The sequence below is a fragment of the Dendrobates tinctorius genome, unplaced genomic scaffold (genome assembly GCF_039654945.1).
Source record: "Dendrobates tinctorius isolate UK_male_01 unplaced genomic scaffold, ASM3965494v1 ptg000535l, whole genome shotgun sequence".
Classification (NCBI taxonomy): Eukaryota; Metazoa; Chordata; class Amphibia; order Anura; family Dendrobatidae; genus Dendrobates; species Dendrobates tinctorius.
In genome coordinates this window covers 287,787-305,990 of record NW_027362194.1, presented here as the reverse complement: position 1 = coordinate 305,990, position 18,204 = coordinate 287,787, and the positions used below count along the sequence as shown (strand labels likewise).

The 18,204-nt window shown below is 52.2% G+C and overlaps 1 protein-coding gene across 1 annotated transcript in view; it reads right to left on the bottom strand.

Annotated features, from left to right (window-relative positions):
* Positions 1–15,517, bottom strand: part of LOC141078325 (hyaluronan-binding protein 2-like) — a 37,153-nt gene extending 21,636 nt beyond the window's left edge. Inside the window, exons 1-6 of the mRNA XM_073565081.1 lie at positions 15,415–15,517; positions 13,051–13,134; positions 11,538–11,648; positions 10,580–10,696; positions 10,131–10,247; positions 6,613–6,784 (exon numbers count right to left, since the gene is read on the bottom strand). Of these exons, the coding sequence (XP_073421182.1) occupies positions 6,613–6,784; positions 10,131–10,247; positions 10,580–10,696; positions 11,538–11,648; positions 13,051–13,134; positions 15,415–15,517 (704 nt within the window). The remainder of the gene's footprint in view (positions 1–6,612; positions 6,785–10,130; positions 10,248–10,579; positions 10,697–11,537; positions 11,649–13,050; positions 13,135–15,414) is intronic.
* Between the last annotated feature and the right edge of the window lie 2,687 nt (positions 15,518–18,204).

Here is an 18,204-nt window from a genome sequence, read left to right as displayed (position 1 = left end):
GGGATCACCCACACCCAGGATCTGTCTGCCCAGGGATCACCCACACCCAGGATCTGTCTGCCCAGGGATCACCCACACCCAGGATCTGTCTGCCCAGGGATCACCCACACCCAGGATCTGTCTGCCCAAGAACCACCCACACCCAGGATCTGTCTGTCCAGGAATCACCCACACCCAGGATCTGTCTGCCCAGGAATCACCCACACCCAGGATCTGTCTGCTCAGGGATCACCCATACCCAGGATCTGTCTGCCGAAGAACCACCCACACCCAGGATCTGTCTGTCCAGGAATCACCCACACCCAGGATCTGTCTGTCCAGGAATCACCCACACCCAGGATCTGTCTGCCCAAGAACCACCCACACCCACGATCTGTCTGTCCAGGGATCACCCACACCCAGGATCTGTCTGCCCAGGAATCACCCACTCCCAGGATCTGTCTGCCCAGGGATCACCCACACCCAGGATCTGTCTGCCCAGGAATCACCCACACCCAGGATCTGTCTGCCCAAGAACCACCCACACCCAGGATCTGTCTGCCCAGGGATCACCCACACCCAGGATCTATCTGCCCAGGGATCACCCACACCCAGGATCTATCTGCCCAGGGATCTCCCACACCCAGGATCTGTATTCACAGGGATCACCCACACCCAGGATCTGTCTGCCCAGGGATAACCCACACCCAGGATCTGTCTGCCCAGGGATCACCCACACCCAGGATCTGTCTGCCCAGGAATCACCCACACCCAGGATCTGTCTGCCCAGGGATCACCCACACCCATGATCTGTCTGCCCAGGAATCACCCACACCCAGGATCTGTCTGCTCAGGGATCACCCATACCCAGGATCTGTCTGCCGAAGAACCACCCACACCCAGGATCTGTCTGTCCAGGAATCACCCACACCCAGGATCTGTCTGTCCAGGAATCACCCACACCCAGGATCTGTCTGCCCAAGAACCACCTACACCCACGATCTGTCTGTCCAGGGATCACCCACACCCAGGATCTGTCTGCCCAGGAATCACCCACTCCCAGGATCTGTCTGCCCAGGGATCACCCACACCCAGGATCTGTCTGCCCAGGAATCACCCACACCCAGGATCTGTCTGCCCAGGGATCACCCACACCCAGGATCTATCTGCCCAGGGATCACCCACACCCAGGATCTATCTGCCCAGGGATCTCCCACACCCAGGATCTGTATTCACATGGATCACCCACACCCAGGATCTGTCTGCCCAGGGATAACCCACACCCAGGATCTGTCTGCCCAGGGATCACCCACACCCAGGATCTGTCTGCCCAGGAATCACCCACACCCAGGATCTGTCTGTCCAGGAATCACCCACACCCAGGATCTGTCTGCCCAAGAACCACCTACACCCACGATCTGTCTGTCCAGGGATCACCCACACCCAGGATCTGTCTGCCCAGGAATCACCCACTCCCAGGATCTGTCTGCCCAAGAACCACCCACACCCAGGATCTGTCTGTCCAGGGATCACCCACACCCAGGATCTGTCTGCCCAGGAATCACCCACGCCCAGGATCTGTCTGCCCAGGGATCACCCACACCCAGGATCTGTCTGCCCAGGAATCACCCACACCCAGGATCTGTCTGCCCAAGAACCACCCACACCCAGGATCTGTCTGCCCAGGGATCACCCACACCGAGGATCTGTCTGCCCAGGAATCACCCACACCCAGGATCTGTCTGCCCAGGGATCACCCACACCCAGGATCTGTCTGCCCAGGGATCACCCACACCCAGGATCTATCTGCCCAGGGATCACCCACACCCAGGATCTGTCTGCCCAGGGATCACCCACACCAAGGATCTGTCTGCCCAGGGATCACCCACACCCAGGATCTGTCTGCCCAGGGATCACCCACACCCAGGATCTGTCTGCCCAGGGATCACCCACACCCAGGATCTGTCTGCCCAGGGATCACCCACACCCAGGATCTGTCTGCCCAGGGATCACCCACACCCAGGATCTGTCTGCCCAAGAACCACCCACACCCAGGATCTGTCTGTCCAGGAATCACCCACACCCAGGACCTGTCTGCCCAGGAATCACCCACACCCAGGATCTGTCTGCTCAGGGATCACCCACACCCAGAATCTGTCTGCCCAAGAACCACCCACACCCAGGATCTGTCTGTCCAGGAATCACCCACACCCAGGATCTGTCTGTCCAGGAATCACCCACACCCACGATCTGTCTGCCCAAGAACCACCCACACCCAGGATCTGTCTGTCCAGGGATCACCCACACCCAGGATCTGTCTGCCCAGGAATCACCCACGCCCAGGATCTGTCTGCCCAGGGATCACCCACACCCAGGATCTGTCTGCCCAGGAATCACCCACACCCAGGATCTGTCTGCCCAAGAACCACCCACACCCAGGATCTGTCTGCCCAGGGATCACCCACACCGAGGATCTATCTGCCCAGGGATCACCCACACCCAGGATCTATCTGCCCAGGGATCTCCCACACCAAGGATCTGTATTCACAGGGATCACCCACACCCAGGATCTGTCTGCCCAGGGATCACCCACACCCAGGATCTGTCTGCCCAGGGATCACCCACACCCAGGATCTGTCTGCCCAGGAATCACCCACACCCAGGATCTGTCTGCCCAAGAACCACCCACACCCAGGATCTGTCTGCCCAGGGATCACCCACACCAAGGATCTGTCTGCCCAGGGATCACCCACACCCAGGATCTGTCTGCCCAGGGATCACCCACACCCAGGATCTGTCTGCCCAGGGATCACCCACACCCAGGATCTGTCTGCCCAGGGATCACCCACACCCAGGATCTGTCTGCCCAGGGATCACCCACACCCAGGATCTGTGTGCCCAAGAACCACCCACACCCAGGATCTGTCTGTCCAGGAATCACCCACACCCAGGACCTGTCTGCCCAGGAATCACCCACACCCAGGATCTGTCTGCTCAGGGATCACCCACACCCAGAATCTGTCTGCCCAAGAACCACCCACACCCAGGATCTGTCTGTCCAGGAATCACCCACACCCAGGATCTGTCTGTCCAGGAATCACCCACACCCACGATCTGTCTGCCCAAGAACCACCCACACCCAGGATCTGTCTGTCCAGGGATCACCCACACCCAGGATCTGTCTGCCCAGGAATCACCCACGCCCAGGATCTGTCTGCCCAGGGATCACCCACACCCAGGATCTGTCTGCCCAGGAATCACCCACACTCAGGATCTGTCTGCCCAAGAACCACCCACACCCAGGATCTGTCTGCCCAGGGATCACCCACACCGAGGATCTATCTGCCCAGGGATCACCCACACCCAGGATCTATCTGCCCAGGGATCTCCCACACCAAGGATCTGTATTCACAGGGATCACCCACACCCAGGATCTGTCTGCCCAGGGATCACCCACACCCAGGATCTGTCTGCCCAGGGATCACCCACACCCAGGATCTGTCTGCCCAGGAATCACCCACACCCAGGATCTGTCTGCCCAAGAACCACCCACACCCAGGATCTGTCTGCCCAGGGATCACCCACACCGAGGAACTGTCTGCCCAGGAATCACCCACACCCAGGATCTGCCTGCCCAGGGATCACCCACACCCAGGATCTATCTGCCCAGGGATCACCCACACCCAGGATCTGTCTGCCCAGGGATCACCCACACCCAGGATCTGTCTACCCAGGGATCACCCACACCCAGGATCTGTCTGCCCAGGGATCACCCACACCCAGGATCTGTCTGCCCAGGGATCACCCACACCCAGGATCTGTCTGCCCAGGGATCACCCACACCCAGGATCTGTCTGCCCAGGGATCACCCACACCCAGGATCTGTCTGCCCAAGAACCACCCACACCCAGGATCTGTCTGTCCAGGAATCACCCACACCCAGGATCTGTCTGCCCAGGAATCACCCACACCCAGGATCTGTCTGCTCAGGGATCACCCATACCCAGGATCTGTCTGCCGAAGAACCACCCACACCCAGGATCTGTCTGTCCAGGAATCACCCACACCCAGGATCTGTCTGTCCAGGAATCACCCACACCCAGGATCTGTCTGCCCAAGAACCACCCACACCCACGATCTGTCTGTCCAGGGATCACCCACACCCAGGATCTGTCTGCCCAGGAATCACCCACTCCCAGGATCTGTCTGCCCAGGGATCACCCACACCCAGGATCTGTCTGCCCAGGAATCACCCACACCCAGGATCTGTCTGCCCAAGAACCACCCACACCCAGGATCTGTCTGCCCAGGGATCACCCACACCCAGGATCTATCTGCCCAGGGATCACCCACACCCAGGATCTATCTGCCCAGGGATCTCCCACACCCAGGATCTGTATTCACAGGGATCACCCACACCCAGGATCTGTCTGCCCAGGGATAACCCACACCCAGGATCTGTCTGCCCAGGGATCACCCACACCCAGGATCTGTCTGCCCAGGAATCACCCACACCCAGGATCTGTCTGCCCAGGGATCACCCACACCCATGATCTGTCTGCCCAGGAATCACCCACACCCAGGATCTGTCTGCTCAGGGATCACCCATACCCAGGATCTGTCTGCCGAAGAACCACCCACACCCAGGATCTGTCTGTCCAGGAATCACCCACACCCAGGATCTGTCTGTCCAGGAATCACCCACACCCAGGATCTGTCTGCCCAAGAACCACCTACACCCACGATCTGTCTGTCCAGGGATCACCCACACCCAGGATCTGTCTGCCCAGGAATCACCCACTCCCAGGATCTGTCTGCCCAGGGATCACCCACACCCAGGATCTGTCTGCCCAGGAATCACCCACACCCAGGATCTGTCTGCCCAGGGATCACCCACACCCAGGATCTATCTGCCCAGGGATCACCCACACCCAGGATCTATCTGCCCAGGGATCTCCCACACCCAGGATCTGTATTCACAGGGATCAACCACACCCAGGATCTGTCTGCCCAGGGATAACCCACACCCAGGATCTGTCTGCCCAGGGATCACCCACACCCAGGATCTGTCTGCCCAGGAATCACCCACACCCAGGATCTGTCTGCCCAGGGATCACCCACACCCAGGATCTGTCTGCCCAGGGATCACCCACACCCAGATATAACTCCAAATCGGAAGCTTACTCTTGCCGCACCGCAGTCTGGATTTGCTCACAGTGGTGAATATACTGCACCTGTTTTCTTACTTGCATATATACTGGATGAAATATTTTCGATAAATTATGAAGAAAAACAACTTGTGCCGTTTTCTGTTTAGTGTGGACTATGACCAGCTGCTATGCCGCTATTACAGGTGTGGGACTTTAGTACTAAGTAAGTTACTTTTTCTATTTTAGACACATACACCGCTCAAAATATAAAGGGAACACTAAACAACACAATGTAACTCCAAGTCAATCACTTCTGTGGAATAAACCTGACCAGTTATGAAGCAACTCCGATTGTGAATCAGTTTCTCCAGCTGTTGTGCAAATGGAACAGACTACAGGTAGAAATGATCGTCAATTAGCAAGACAACCCCTATAAAGGAACGGTTCTGCAGGGGGTGACCACAGACCATTTCTCTGTTCTCATCCTTTTTGGCTGTTGTTTTGGCCACTTTTGCATTTTGTCATTGCTCTCACCCCTAGAGGTACTGTACAGTAGCATGAGGCGGTGTCTACAACTCACAGAAGTTGCTCAGTTAGTGCAGCTCATCCGGGATGGCACATCAATGCGAGCTGTGACAAGAAGGTTAGCGGTGGCTGGCAGTACAGTGTCCAGAGCATGGAGCAGATACCAGGAGACAGGCCAGTACACCAGGAGACGTGGAGGGGGCAGTACGAGGGTAACAACCCAGCAGCGGGACCGCTACATCCTCCTTTGTGCAAGGAGGAACAGTGCTAGAGTCCTGCAAAATGACCTCCAGTAGGCCACTAAGATCCATGTGTCTGCTCAAACTGTCAGAAAATTCCATGAGGGTGGTATGAGTGCCCGACGTCCACAGATGGGGGTTGTGCTCACAGCCCAACACCGTGCAGGACGCTTGGCATTTGTCAGAGAGCACCAAGACTGGCAGATTCGGCATTGGTGCCCCGTGCTCTTCATGGATGAGAGCAGGTTCATACTGAGCACATGTGACAGACATTACAGAGTCTGACGTGGAGAACGTTCTGCTGCCTGCAGCATCCTCCAGTATGACTGGCTTGGCAGTGGGTCAGTAATGGTGTAGGGTGGCATTTCTTTGGAGGGTCACACAGCCCTCCATGTGCTCGCCAGAGGCAGGCGCTCCATCATTTCCTTGTCTTGAGGCATTTCCACTGAAGTTGGATCAGCCTGTAATTTGATTTTACACTTTGATGTTGAGCATCATTCCAAATCCAGACCTCCAGGGGAAATGAATTGTGTTTTACACTGATAATTTTTATGTTTTATCGTTCTTGGCCCATTCCACTATGTAAGGAATAAAGATTTGCATCCGTAATACGTCATTCAGTGATATCTAGGATCTGGGATTTTACTGTTCCCTTTATTTTTTTTGGAGCGGTGCAGCTTTGCCTAGGAGCTGTGTACAGAGAACGGTTAGAGATTTACCTGCAGAAATTGTGCTCCCCGATCCCAAACTGCCATATGTCCAGCACAAAGGCGTTGATGGCCTCCCTGGCCAGGAGGTAGGAGTCCCAGGGCAGGCAGCGGTGCCCGTCGTCTGTCTGGCTGGTATAACCGCGGTACCGCAGCCCATCGTTCCGGTAGCACTCACTGGATGCTGAGAGGACAGGAAAATAATCTCACATCAGATAAATGAAAATCCATCTGCCAGAGAGTAAGAACTGGGAGGAGCAGTCCAATAATCCAGGATCCACGGTACGGATTATTGGAGAAAGAGATTCTGATATTCTGTCTATAGGGACAAATGGCGCCAGACCCTCCTGACTCTGCTGCTCCATCACTAATGAGAGGCCTAATTACTCCGAACCAACACAGACAAGTTCTGCTCCCTCCAGGTCCAAGTATGATACTATGTCTGTCTAGAAAGAATCAGAAGAAGAGATGGAGGGGACGGGCTGTCACCAGATACTGATGATGGAGGAGATGGGCGGTCACCAGATACTGATGATGGAAGGGACGAGAGGTCACCAGATACTGATGATGGAGGAGATGGGCGGTCACCAGATACTGATGATGGAGGAGATGGGCAGTCACCAGATACTGATGATGGAGGGGATGGGCTGTCACCAGATACTGATGATGGAGGGGATGGGCTGTCACCAGATACTGATGATGGAGGAGACGGGCGGTCACCAGATACTGATGATGGAGGAGATGGGCGGTCACCAGATACTGATGATGGAGGAGATGGGCAGTCACCAGATACTGATGATGGAGGGGACGGACGGTCACCAGATACTGATGATGGAGGAGATGGGCGGTCACCAGATACTGATGATGGAGGAGATGGGCAGTCACCAGATACTGATGATGGAGGGGATGGGCTGTCACCAGATACTGATGATGGAGGGGATGGGCTGTCACCAGATACTGATGATGGAGGAGACGGGCAGTCACCAGATACTGATGATGGAAGGGACGAGAGGTCACCAGATACTGATGATGGAGGAGACGGGCGGTCACCAGATACTGATGATGGAAGGGACGAGAGGTCACCAGATACTGATGATGGAGGAGATGGGCTGTCACCAGATACTGATGATGGAGGGGATGGGATGTCACCAGATACTGATGATGGAGGGGATGGTCTGTCACCAGATACTGATGATGGAGGAGACGGGCGGTCACCAGATACTGATGATGGAAGGGACGAGAGGTCACCAGATACTGATGATGGAGGAGACGGGCAGTCACCAGATACTGATGATGGAGGAGACGGGCAGTCACCAGATACTGATGATGGAGGAGACGGAGGTCACCAGATACTGATGATGGAGGAGACGGGCAGTCACCAGATACTGATAATGGAGGAGGCGGGCAGTCTCCAGATACTGATGATGGAGGAGACGGGCGGTCACCAGATACTGATGATGGAGGAGATGGGCTGTCACCAGATACTGATGATGGAGGAGACGGGCAGTCACCAGATACTGATGATGGAGGAGACGGGCGGTCACCAGATACTGATGATGGAGGAGACGGGCAGTCACCAGATACTGATGATGGAGGAGACGGAGGTCACCAGATACTGATGATGGAGGAGACGGGCAGTCACCAGATACTGATAATGAAGGAGACGGGCAGTCACTAGATACTGATGATGGAGGAGACGGGCAGTCACCAGATACTGATAATGGAGGAGATGGGCGGTCACCAGATACTGATAATGAAGGAGACGGCAGTCACCAGATACTGATGATGGAGGAGACGGGCAGTCACCAGATACTGATGATGGAGGGGACAGGCGGTCACCAGATACTGATGATGGAGGGGACAGGCGGTCACCAGATACTGATGATGGAGGGACGGGCAGTCACCAGATACTGATGATGAAGGAGACGGGCAGTCACCAGATACTGATGATGGAGGGGACGGGCGGTCACCAGATACTGATGATGGAGGGACGGGCAGTCACCAGATACTGATGATGAAGGAGACGGGCAGTCACCAGATACTGATGATGGAGGGGACGGGCGGTCACCAGATACTGATGATGGAGGGATGGGCAGTCACCAGATACTGATGATGAAGGAGACGGGCAGTCACCAGATACTGATGATGGAGGAGACGGGCAGTCACCAGATACTGATGATGGAGGAGACGGCGGTCACCAGATACTGATAATGAAGGAGACGGGCGGTCACCAGATACTGATAATGGAGGAGGCGGGCAGTCACTAGATACTGATGATGAAGGGGACGGGCGGTCACCAGACACTGATGATGGAGGAGACCGGCGGTCACCAGATACTGATAATGAAGGAGACGGGCGGTCACCAGATACTGATGATGGAGGAGACGGGCGGTCACCAGATACTGATGATGAAGGAGACGGGCAGTCACCAGATACTGATGATGGAGGAGATGGGCGGTCACCAGATACTGATAATGAAGGAGACGGCAGTCACCAGATACTGATGATGGAGGAGACGGGCAGTCACCAGATACTGATGATGGAGGGGACAGGCGGTCACCAGATACTGATGATGGAGGGGTCAGGCGGTCACCAGATACTGATGATGGAGGGACGGGCAGTCACCAGATACTGATGATGGAGGAGACGGGCGGTCACCAGATACTGATGATGGAGGGGACGGGTGGTCACCAGATACTGATGATGGAGGAGACGGCAGTCACCAGATACTGATGATGGAGGGACGGGCGGTCACCAGATACTGATGATGGAGGTGACGGGCGGTCACCAGATACTGATGATGGAGGAGACGGGCGGTCACCAGATACTGATGATGGAGGTGACGGGCAGTCACCAGATACTGATGATGGAGGGGACGGGCGGTCACCAGATACTGATGATGGAGGAGATGGCAGTCACCAGATACTGATGATGGAGGGACGGGCGGTCACCAGATACTGATGATGGAGGTGACGGGCGGTCACCAGATACTGATGATGGAGGGGATGGGCGGTCACCAGATACTGATGATGAAGGAGACGGGCGGTCACCAGATACTGATGATGGAGGGGACGGGCGGTCACCAGATACTGATGATGGAGGAGACGGGCGGTCACCAGATACTGATGATGGAGGGGACGGGCGGTCACCAGATACTGATGATGGAGGAGACGGGCGGTCACCAGATACTGATGATGGAGGGGACGGGCGGTCACCAGATACTGATGATGGAGGAGACGGCAGTCACCAGATACTGATGATGGAGGGACGGGCGGTCACCAGATACTGATGATGGAGGTGACGGGCGGTCACCAGATACTGATGATGGAGGGACGGGCGGTCACCAGATACTGGTGTTTGCTGGTTCAGTGATCTGTCCAGTCCAGGAGCCCAGTCTGCCACAAACAGCGCAATTACAATACCATTATTATATTAGACAATTGCTCATAATGCAATTCCATAATGTGAGAAATGTCTTTACCTTGCAGCCGAGCTCAGACTGACTCCCATCACCCTCACTTTGCACTCACCCATCTCACAGAACGTCCCCCTGAAGCTCTTTGGACAGATGCAGATGAACTCGCTCAGGAGTTTTCTTAGGCAGGTTCCTCCGTTCTTACAGGGATTGTTGGTGCAAACAGATTCAACTGCAAAAAGAAGACAACAATCCCATCCGCGGGCAGCAATAGCGAGGGAGCGGTCAGTGCTGCCGTGTGCAGATGTAGCAGTGCTCTCTTTGTATCTGACGCCATTATATTAGGCAGAGGGGAAGCTCTGTGCACTTTTACTTATCCTGAGCGGACCCCATACCTGCCCCCATAGTATGTAAAGCCTCGTTGGACCCCCACTGTGACATAATGGATGTTCGCTGGGAGAGGATAACGGAAGGGGTTTCTTTTCACTGACAGCAAGTAGAGGTCTTGAAATTGACAACAGTAGATTTTGTGTGTAGCCCCCTGACCCCGGGGCCGCCTCATACCTGCACTGCACGCGGGGCCTTGGTACGGATAGTGACACCGACACTTGTAATACGGAGAAAACTTCTTCAGGACGCAGTCGCCGTGGTCGCACGTGTCCTTCTTGCACGGCCCCATCACTGTCCACAAAACGTACAGAAAATATTTTATATTAAAGAGCTGCACGGATAATGAGGTCACTGAGAAGCTCGATGTTAGGAGGTCGGACCGATCACCCAGAGGTCGAAAGACCCTCCAGTGGGTCCTCAAAGAAGCCGTCCATAGCATAAATGTTCTGGGCATTTCTGGATCATAGGATGAGCACTTACACCCAGGAGAAACACTGGCAGCAGCCTCTTACAGCAAAGAATCCTTCTCATTTATGCAGAATATTTCACCCCCTTATTGCTCTTACAGTAAAGAACCCTTATCTTGTATAGAACATTTTCTACTTCTTTAATGCTCACATAGTAGAGAATCTCAGAAAATATGGCACAGCTTTATTGCGCTTGCAGTGAAACTCTCACTTTCACTGCTCTTACAGAAAAGAATCCTTTCTATCTATAGAAACTGGAGAACAGCATTACTTCACTGCAGAATAAAATACGGATTTTCTTTAGAGGACATATCTATGGGAAACGTTCCTGTAAGACTGTGGAAGTGAGTCATGGTGCTCTTACAGTGAAGAATACTTCCTGTCTAGATAACATATACCACAGCCTTACTGCTCTCAGTTCATTTTCCAGTCTTCTTGTTCTTCTAGAAATGACTCCTTACAGTCTAATTAGAGAATTATGCAGCTCTTAAACAGCAAATAATCCTTACCAGTTTCAAAGAATATTGCACAACCTCAATGATCTTACAATGAAGAATTCTTACACCCCATAGAAGACATTTCATATCATGACTGCTGTTACTGTAAAGAATCCTAACAGGACCTGTGTGAACTCTGCCACACTGAGCTTTTCCTTCTTTTCTCACCTTTCTCACAGTTTAATCCAGTGAAGAACTCTGAGCAGCGACACGTGTATCCTTGCTCCGTGTTCACACATGTTCCGTGGTTAAGACATGGCTGTGAGCTGCAGGGATCTGATCAAGAAGTTTCATGTTAACATAATGCTTCTGCATGGGGGGGCCAATTACTATAGAGTGAGGCTCTGGGGCCACTCTCTGCACTGACCATGTACCTCTCCTAGTGGGTGGGGTCTTCTGGTGTGATGTCAGAGCTGTGCTGGGTGCACTGCCCAATCAGAAGTCTCCCTCCTGCTGATCCTCCCCCCTCTAAGAATCACGCAGGCAGGAAGGGGGTCTGCAGGCAGGAGGGGGATCTGCAGGCAGGAGGGGAATCTGCAGGCAGGAGGGGGGTCTGCAGGCAGGAGGGGGATCTGCAGGCAGGAAGGGGGTCTGCAGGCAGGAAGGGGGTCTGCAGGCAGGAAGGGGGTCTGCAGGCAGGAAGGGGGTCTGCAGGCAGGAGGGGGATCAGCAGGCAGGAAGGGGGTCTGCAGGCAGGAAGGGGATCTGCAGGCAGGAAGGGGGTCTGCCGGCAGGAAGGGGGATCTGCAGGCAGGAAGGGGTGTCTGCAGGCAGGAAGGGGGTCTGCAGGCAGGAGGGGGCTCTGCAGGCAGGAGGGGAATCTGCAGGCAGGAGGGGGGTCTGCAGGCAGGAGGGGGATCTGCAGGCAGGAAGGGGATCTGCAGGCAGGAAGGGGGTCTGCCGGCAGGAAGGGGGATCTGCCGGCAGGAAGGGGGATCTGCCGGCAGGAAGGGGGTCTGCAGGCAGGAGGGGGATCTGCAGGCAGGAAGGGGGTCTGCAGGCAGGAAGGGGGTCTGCAGGCAGGAGGGGAATCTGCAGGCAGGAGGGGGGTCTGCAGGCAGGAGGGGGATCTGCAGGCAGGAAGGGGATCTGCAGGCAGGAAGGGGATCTGCAGGCAGGAAGGGGGTCTGCCGGCAGGAAGGGGGATCTGCAGGCAGGAAGGGGTGTCTGCAGGCAGGAAGGGGGTCTGCAGGCAGGAAGGGGCTCTGCAGGCAGGAGGAGGCTCTGCAGGCAGAAAGGGCTGCAGGCAGGAGGGGATCTGCAGGCAGGAGGGGGGTCTGCAGGCAGGAAGGGATCTGCAGGCAGGAGGGGGGTCTGCAGGCATGAAGGGGGGTCTGCAGGCAGGAGGGGGGATCTGCAGCAAGGAAGGGGGTCTGCAGGTAGGAAGGTGATCTGCAGGCAGGATGTGGGGGGGTCTGCAGGCAGGAAGGGGGGGTGTGCAGGCAGGAAGGGGGGTCTGCAGGCAGGAAGGGGAGTCTGCAGGCAGGAAGGGGAGTCTGCAGGCTGGAAGGAGGGTCTGCAGGCAGAAAGGGATGTCTGCAGGCAGGAAAGGGAGTCTGCAGGCAAGAAGGGGGGTCTGCAGGCAGGAAAGGGAGTCTGCAGGCAGGAAGGGGAGTCTGCAGGCAGGAAGGGGGGTCTGCAGGCAGGAAGGGGGTCTGCATACTCCAGGATGTAGATTTACCCTCCACAGAGTCATCGTAGTTCAGGTTCAGTGCATAGAAGAAGTTCTCCACAAGTTGTCTTCCCAGATTTTTCAGCAACTGTTCTGTAAAACAAGGAAGATGAATCATAGAATCATAGAATCATAGAATGCTAGAGTTGGAAGGGACCTCCTGGGCCATCTGGTCCAACCCCCTGCTCAAAGCAGGATTCGCTAAATCATCCCAGTTAGATGTCTGTCCAGCCTCTGTTTGAAGACTTCCATTGAAGGAGAACTCACCACTTCTCGTGGCAGCCTGTTCCACTCATTGATCACTCTAACTGTCAAAAAGTTTTTTCTAATATCTAATCTGTGTCTCCTCCCATTCAGCTTCATCCCATTGCTTCTAGTCTTTCCTTGTGCAAATGAGAATAAAGTTGATCCTTCTACAATGTGACAGCCCTTTAGATATTTGTAGACAGCTATTAAGTCTCCTCTCAGTCTTCTCTTTTGCAAACTAAACATTCCCAAATCCTGCAACCTTTCCTCATAAGACAGGGTTTGCAGACCGGTCACCATTCTGGTCGCTCTTTTCTGAACTTGCTCCAGTTTGTTGATGTCTTTTTTAAAATGTGGTGCCCAAAATTGGACACAATATTCCAGATGAGGTCTGACCAAAGAGGAGTAGAGGGAAATAATTACTTCACGTGATCTAGACTGTATGCTTCTGTTAATACATCCTAGAATTGCATTTGCCTTTTTTGCTGCTGCATCACACTGTTGACTCATATTCAGTCTGTGATCTATTAGTATACCCAAGTCTTTTTCACATGTGCTGTCACTTAGCCCTATTCCTCCCATTCTATATATGCTTTTTTCATTTTTATTGCCCAGATGTAGTACTTTGCATTTCTCCCTGTTAAAAACCATTCTGTTAGTTGCTGCCCACTTCTCCAGTTTATTTAAATCTTTATGAATCCTCTCTCTCTCTTCTCTAGTATTAGCTATCCCTCCTAGCTTTGTGTCATCAGCAAATTTAATCAGTTTACCCTCAATTCCTTCATCTAAATCATTGATAAAGATGTTGAACAATACAGGGCCCAGGACAGAGCCCTGTGGTACCCCACTTGAGACATTCTTCCAACTGGATGTGCAGCCATTTACGACCACTCTTTGGGTCCGATCACTAAGCCAGTTATGAATCCACCTAACAGTTGCCTTGTCCATTCCATACTTAGTCATTTTTTCAATAAGGATTGTATGAGAGACTTTGTCAAATGCTTTGCTGAAGTCAAGATATACTATATCTACAGCATTTCCTTGATCCACCCAATCAGTAATACCGTCATAGAAGGAAATTAAATTAGTCTGACATGACTTATTAGTTACAAACCCATGCTGACTCTGTTTAATCACTTCATTCTTATCCAGGTATTGACATACATGTTGTTTAATAATTTGTTCAAAGATCTTTCCTGGTATAGAAGTCAGACTCACCGGCCTATAGTTGCCTGGGTCCACCTTCTTCCCCTTTTTGAAGATAGGAACAACATTTGCTCTTCTCCAGTCTTCTGGCACTTCTCCTGTTCTCCAAGAATTTTCAAAGATTATGGAGAGGGGTTCAAAAATTTCTTCTGCTATCTCCTTCAGTACTCTGGGGTGTAATTCATCTGGACCTGGAGACTTGAATTCATTTAGGTTAGCTAAGTGTTTCCTCACTATCTTTCTGTTTATAGATATCCTGGATTCTTCTATTCCCTTAATAGGACAGTGAATAACAGTTGATGTTACATTTCCTTTCTGAGAGAAAACAGATGCAAAATAGGAATTTAAAAGTTCAGCCTTCTCAACATCCTGTCTTACCATTTCATCATTTTCATCCTGTAAAAATCCTATAGCATCTTTGACTTTTCTTTTACTTTTGACATATCCCCAAAATCCTTTATTATTGCTTTTGACATCTCTTGCAAGCCTCAATTCATTTTCAGCTTTAGCTAATCTGATTTGTGCCCTGCAGGTTCTGCAGACAGCATTATATTCTTCTTTAGATATGCCTCCCTCTTTCCATTTTATAAACATTTTTTTCTTCCTTTTTAGCATGTGCTTAAGTTCTGTGTTCATCCATCCTGGTTTCCTTAAATGCTTCCTATTCTTCCCTCTTTTCGGAATTGTTAACAACTGTGCTTTGAGAATTTCATTTTTCAAGATTTCCCATCCTTCCTGGACATTTTTGTCTTTAAGGATATCCAGCCATTGGATCCCTCCAATTCTCTTTCTGAATCCCTTAAAATCTGCCTTTCTGAAATCTAACCTTGACGTCTGAGTCTTCACAGGTCTTCCGCCTCTAGTTATCCAAAATTCTAAAATAGCATGGTCGCTACCTCCTAGGGTCCCAGCCACTTTTACCTCCAGGATGAAGCTCCAGGATGAGCTCCAGGATGAAGCAGTGACCAGCAAGCAGTGCTAGTGACCATGGCGGAGTGTAAATGCCACTGTCACCCCACGCCATCCCCCAAAACCTGTGAATGATTAGATGATGGGGGTAGTGGCTGCTTCTCCACCACTTTTAGATCCATCACCGCTGCTTGTTGTTAGTGACAACAAAAATGATAAAGCCATTTTGAGATCTTCTGTTTGTGGGTTTTATGTTAGGAGATTTCCCTGACAAAGCCGCACTGACACATTGTAACAAACCCATCAGCTGAGCGTGGAAACTAAGGGGACGTTAGTTATGATATAAAGGGTAGAATGTTGTCATTTGCTGACAGCAAGCAGAGATCTTGGAAAGGTGAGAAACTGAAATTCAAAGTAAGCCCCCCTTAATAATATTAATAATAATAATAATCTTTATTTATATAGCGCCAACATATTCCGCAGCGCTTTACAGTTTAACAGTTTCAAAACACAAGTCATAAGTAACAACATTAACAATACAATAAAGTAAAATAAGACGAAATAAGCCGCCCCTGCTGGTGAGAGCTTACAATCTACAATGAGGTGGGGGAGATACAGAGGACAGGGGTGTATTTACAATGGTGTATTTACAATGAAGGTCCAGCCATCTTGAAGACGTGAGGGATGGATGGAGATAGTGAATGGGCTACACACGCACACTTACACAGAGAATGACTTTGATTAGTGAATGTGATAGGCCGCTCTGAACAAATGTGTTTTGAGGGAGCGCCTAAAACTGTGCAAATTGTGGTTAGTCCTAATTTCTTGGGGTAGAGCATTCCAGAGGACTGACGCAGCTCGGGAGAAGTCTTGGAGTCGGGAGTGGGAGGTACGGATTAGTGCAGAGGTTAGTCGAAAGTCGTTTGCAGAGCGCAGCGATCGGCTAGGCCGATAGACAGAAATGAGGGAGGAGATATAGGGGGTGCCGCACCGTGGAGAGCTATGTGGGTGAGAACAAGTAATTTGAATTGGATCCTATAATGAATGGGCAGCCAGTGTAATGACTAACGAAGAGCGGACACGTCCAAGTACCGATTAGCCAGATGGACAACCCTGGCCGCTGCATTAAGTATGGACTGGAGAGGGGATAGTCGAGTGACGGGGAGGCCAATTAATAGAGCGTTGCAGTAATCCAGGCGGGAGTGGATCAGTGCTACAGTGAGGGTTTTTGTTGTTTCCATGGTGAGAAAAGGGCGGATTCTAGAGATGTTCTTTAGGTGTAAGCGGCAAGAGCGGGCAAGAGATTGTATATGGGATGTAAAGGAGAGATTGGTGTCAAACATAACACCCAGACAGCGCGCCTGCTGCCGGGGCGTTATTGTGGTACCACCCACGGAGAAGGAAATGTCAGATTTAGGGAGGTTAGTAGACGGCGGGAGCAGAAGAAGTTCAGTTTTGGAGAGGTTGAGTTTCAGATAGAGAGCGGACATGATATTGGAGACTGCAGACAGACAGTCAGTGGCGTTCTGTAGTACAGAGGGGGTAAGGTTGGGGAATGACGTATATAGTTGTGTGTCATCAGCATAAAGATGGTACTGAAAGCCAAATCTGCTGATGGTCTGTCCAATTGGGGCCGTGTAGAGAGAGAAGTGGACCAAGGACTGAGCCCTGAGGTACCCCGACAGTGAGAGGAAGAGGAGATGAAGTGGAGCCAGAGAACAGAACACTGAAGGAGATGTCAGAAAGATAGGAGGAGAACCAGGAGAGCAGTGTCCTTAATGCCTAGTGACTGGAGCCTACAGAGTAGGAGATGGTGGTCAACAGTGTCGTAAGCTGCAGATAGGTCGAGAAGAATGAGCAGAGAGTGGTCACCGTTACGTTTTGCTGTCAGAAGGTCATTGGTCACTTTGATGAGTGCAGTTTCAGTCGAATGTAGGGGGCGGAAGCCGGACTGTGAAGGGTCTAGGAGGTAGTGAGTGGAGAGGTAACGGGTAAGGCGGGAGTAATCTAGGCGCTCCAAAAGTTTAGAGATGAAGGGGAGATTGGAGACTGGTCTGTAGTTGTTTGTGCAGGATGGGTCGAGAGCAGGTTTCTTTAGTAATGGAGTAACGATGGCGTGTTTGGAGGAGGATGGGAAAATGCCTGAGGAGAGGGAGAGATTAAAGATTGTAGTTAGTGAGTTGTGACGACTGGAGAGAGAGACTGGAGGAGATGTGAGGGAATGGGATTGGTAGTGCATGTAGTCGGACGAGAAGAAGAGAGGAGTCTGGAGACTTCTTCTGTGATGGGATCAAATGTGGAAATTGAGCCAGGGGAGATGCAGGGAGGGATGGGAGTCACAGCACTTGGTGGTTGGGAGCAGATTTCCTGACTGATAGTATCTATTTTTTCTGAAAAGTGGGAGCCAGGTCATCAGCACACATGTCTGTGATAGGGGCTTGTGCTTTTGGCCTGAGGAGGGAGTGAAAGGTGTCAAAAGTTTCTTGGGGTTGTTGGCTAGTGAGATCAGGGTGGTGAAGTAGGTCTGTTTGGCGAGGTGAAGGGCAGCGTTATAGGTTCTTAACAGAAATTTGAAGTGGATGAAGTCTTCTGGTGTGCGGGTTTTCCTCCATAAGCGTTCAGCACACCTAGAGCATCGCTGGAGAAGTTGAGTTTGCGATGTGAGCCAGGGCTGTTTTACTCTGTGTTTGGAGGTTCTGAGGGTGAGGGGAGCTACTTGGTCAAGGGTGCTTCTAAGAGTGTCATTGAAGTAATGTACAGCCAGATCAGGACAGGAAGAAGAGGAGATTGGGGACAGTGATG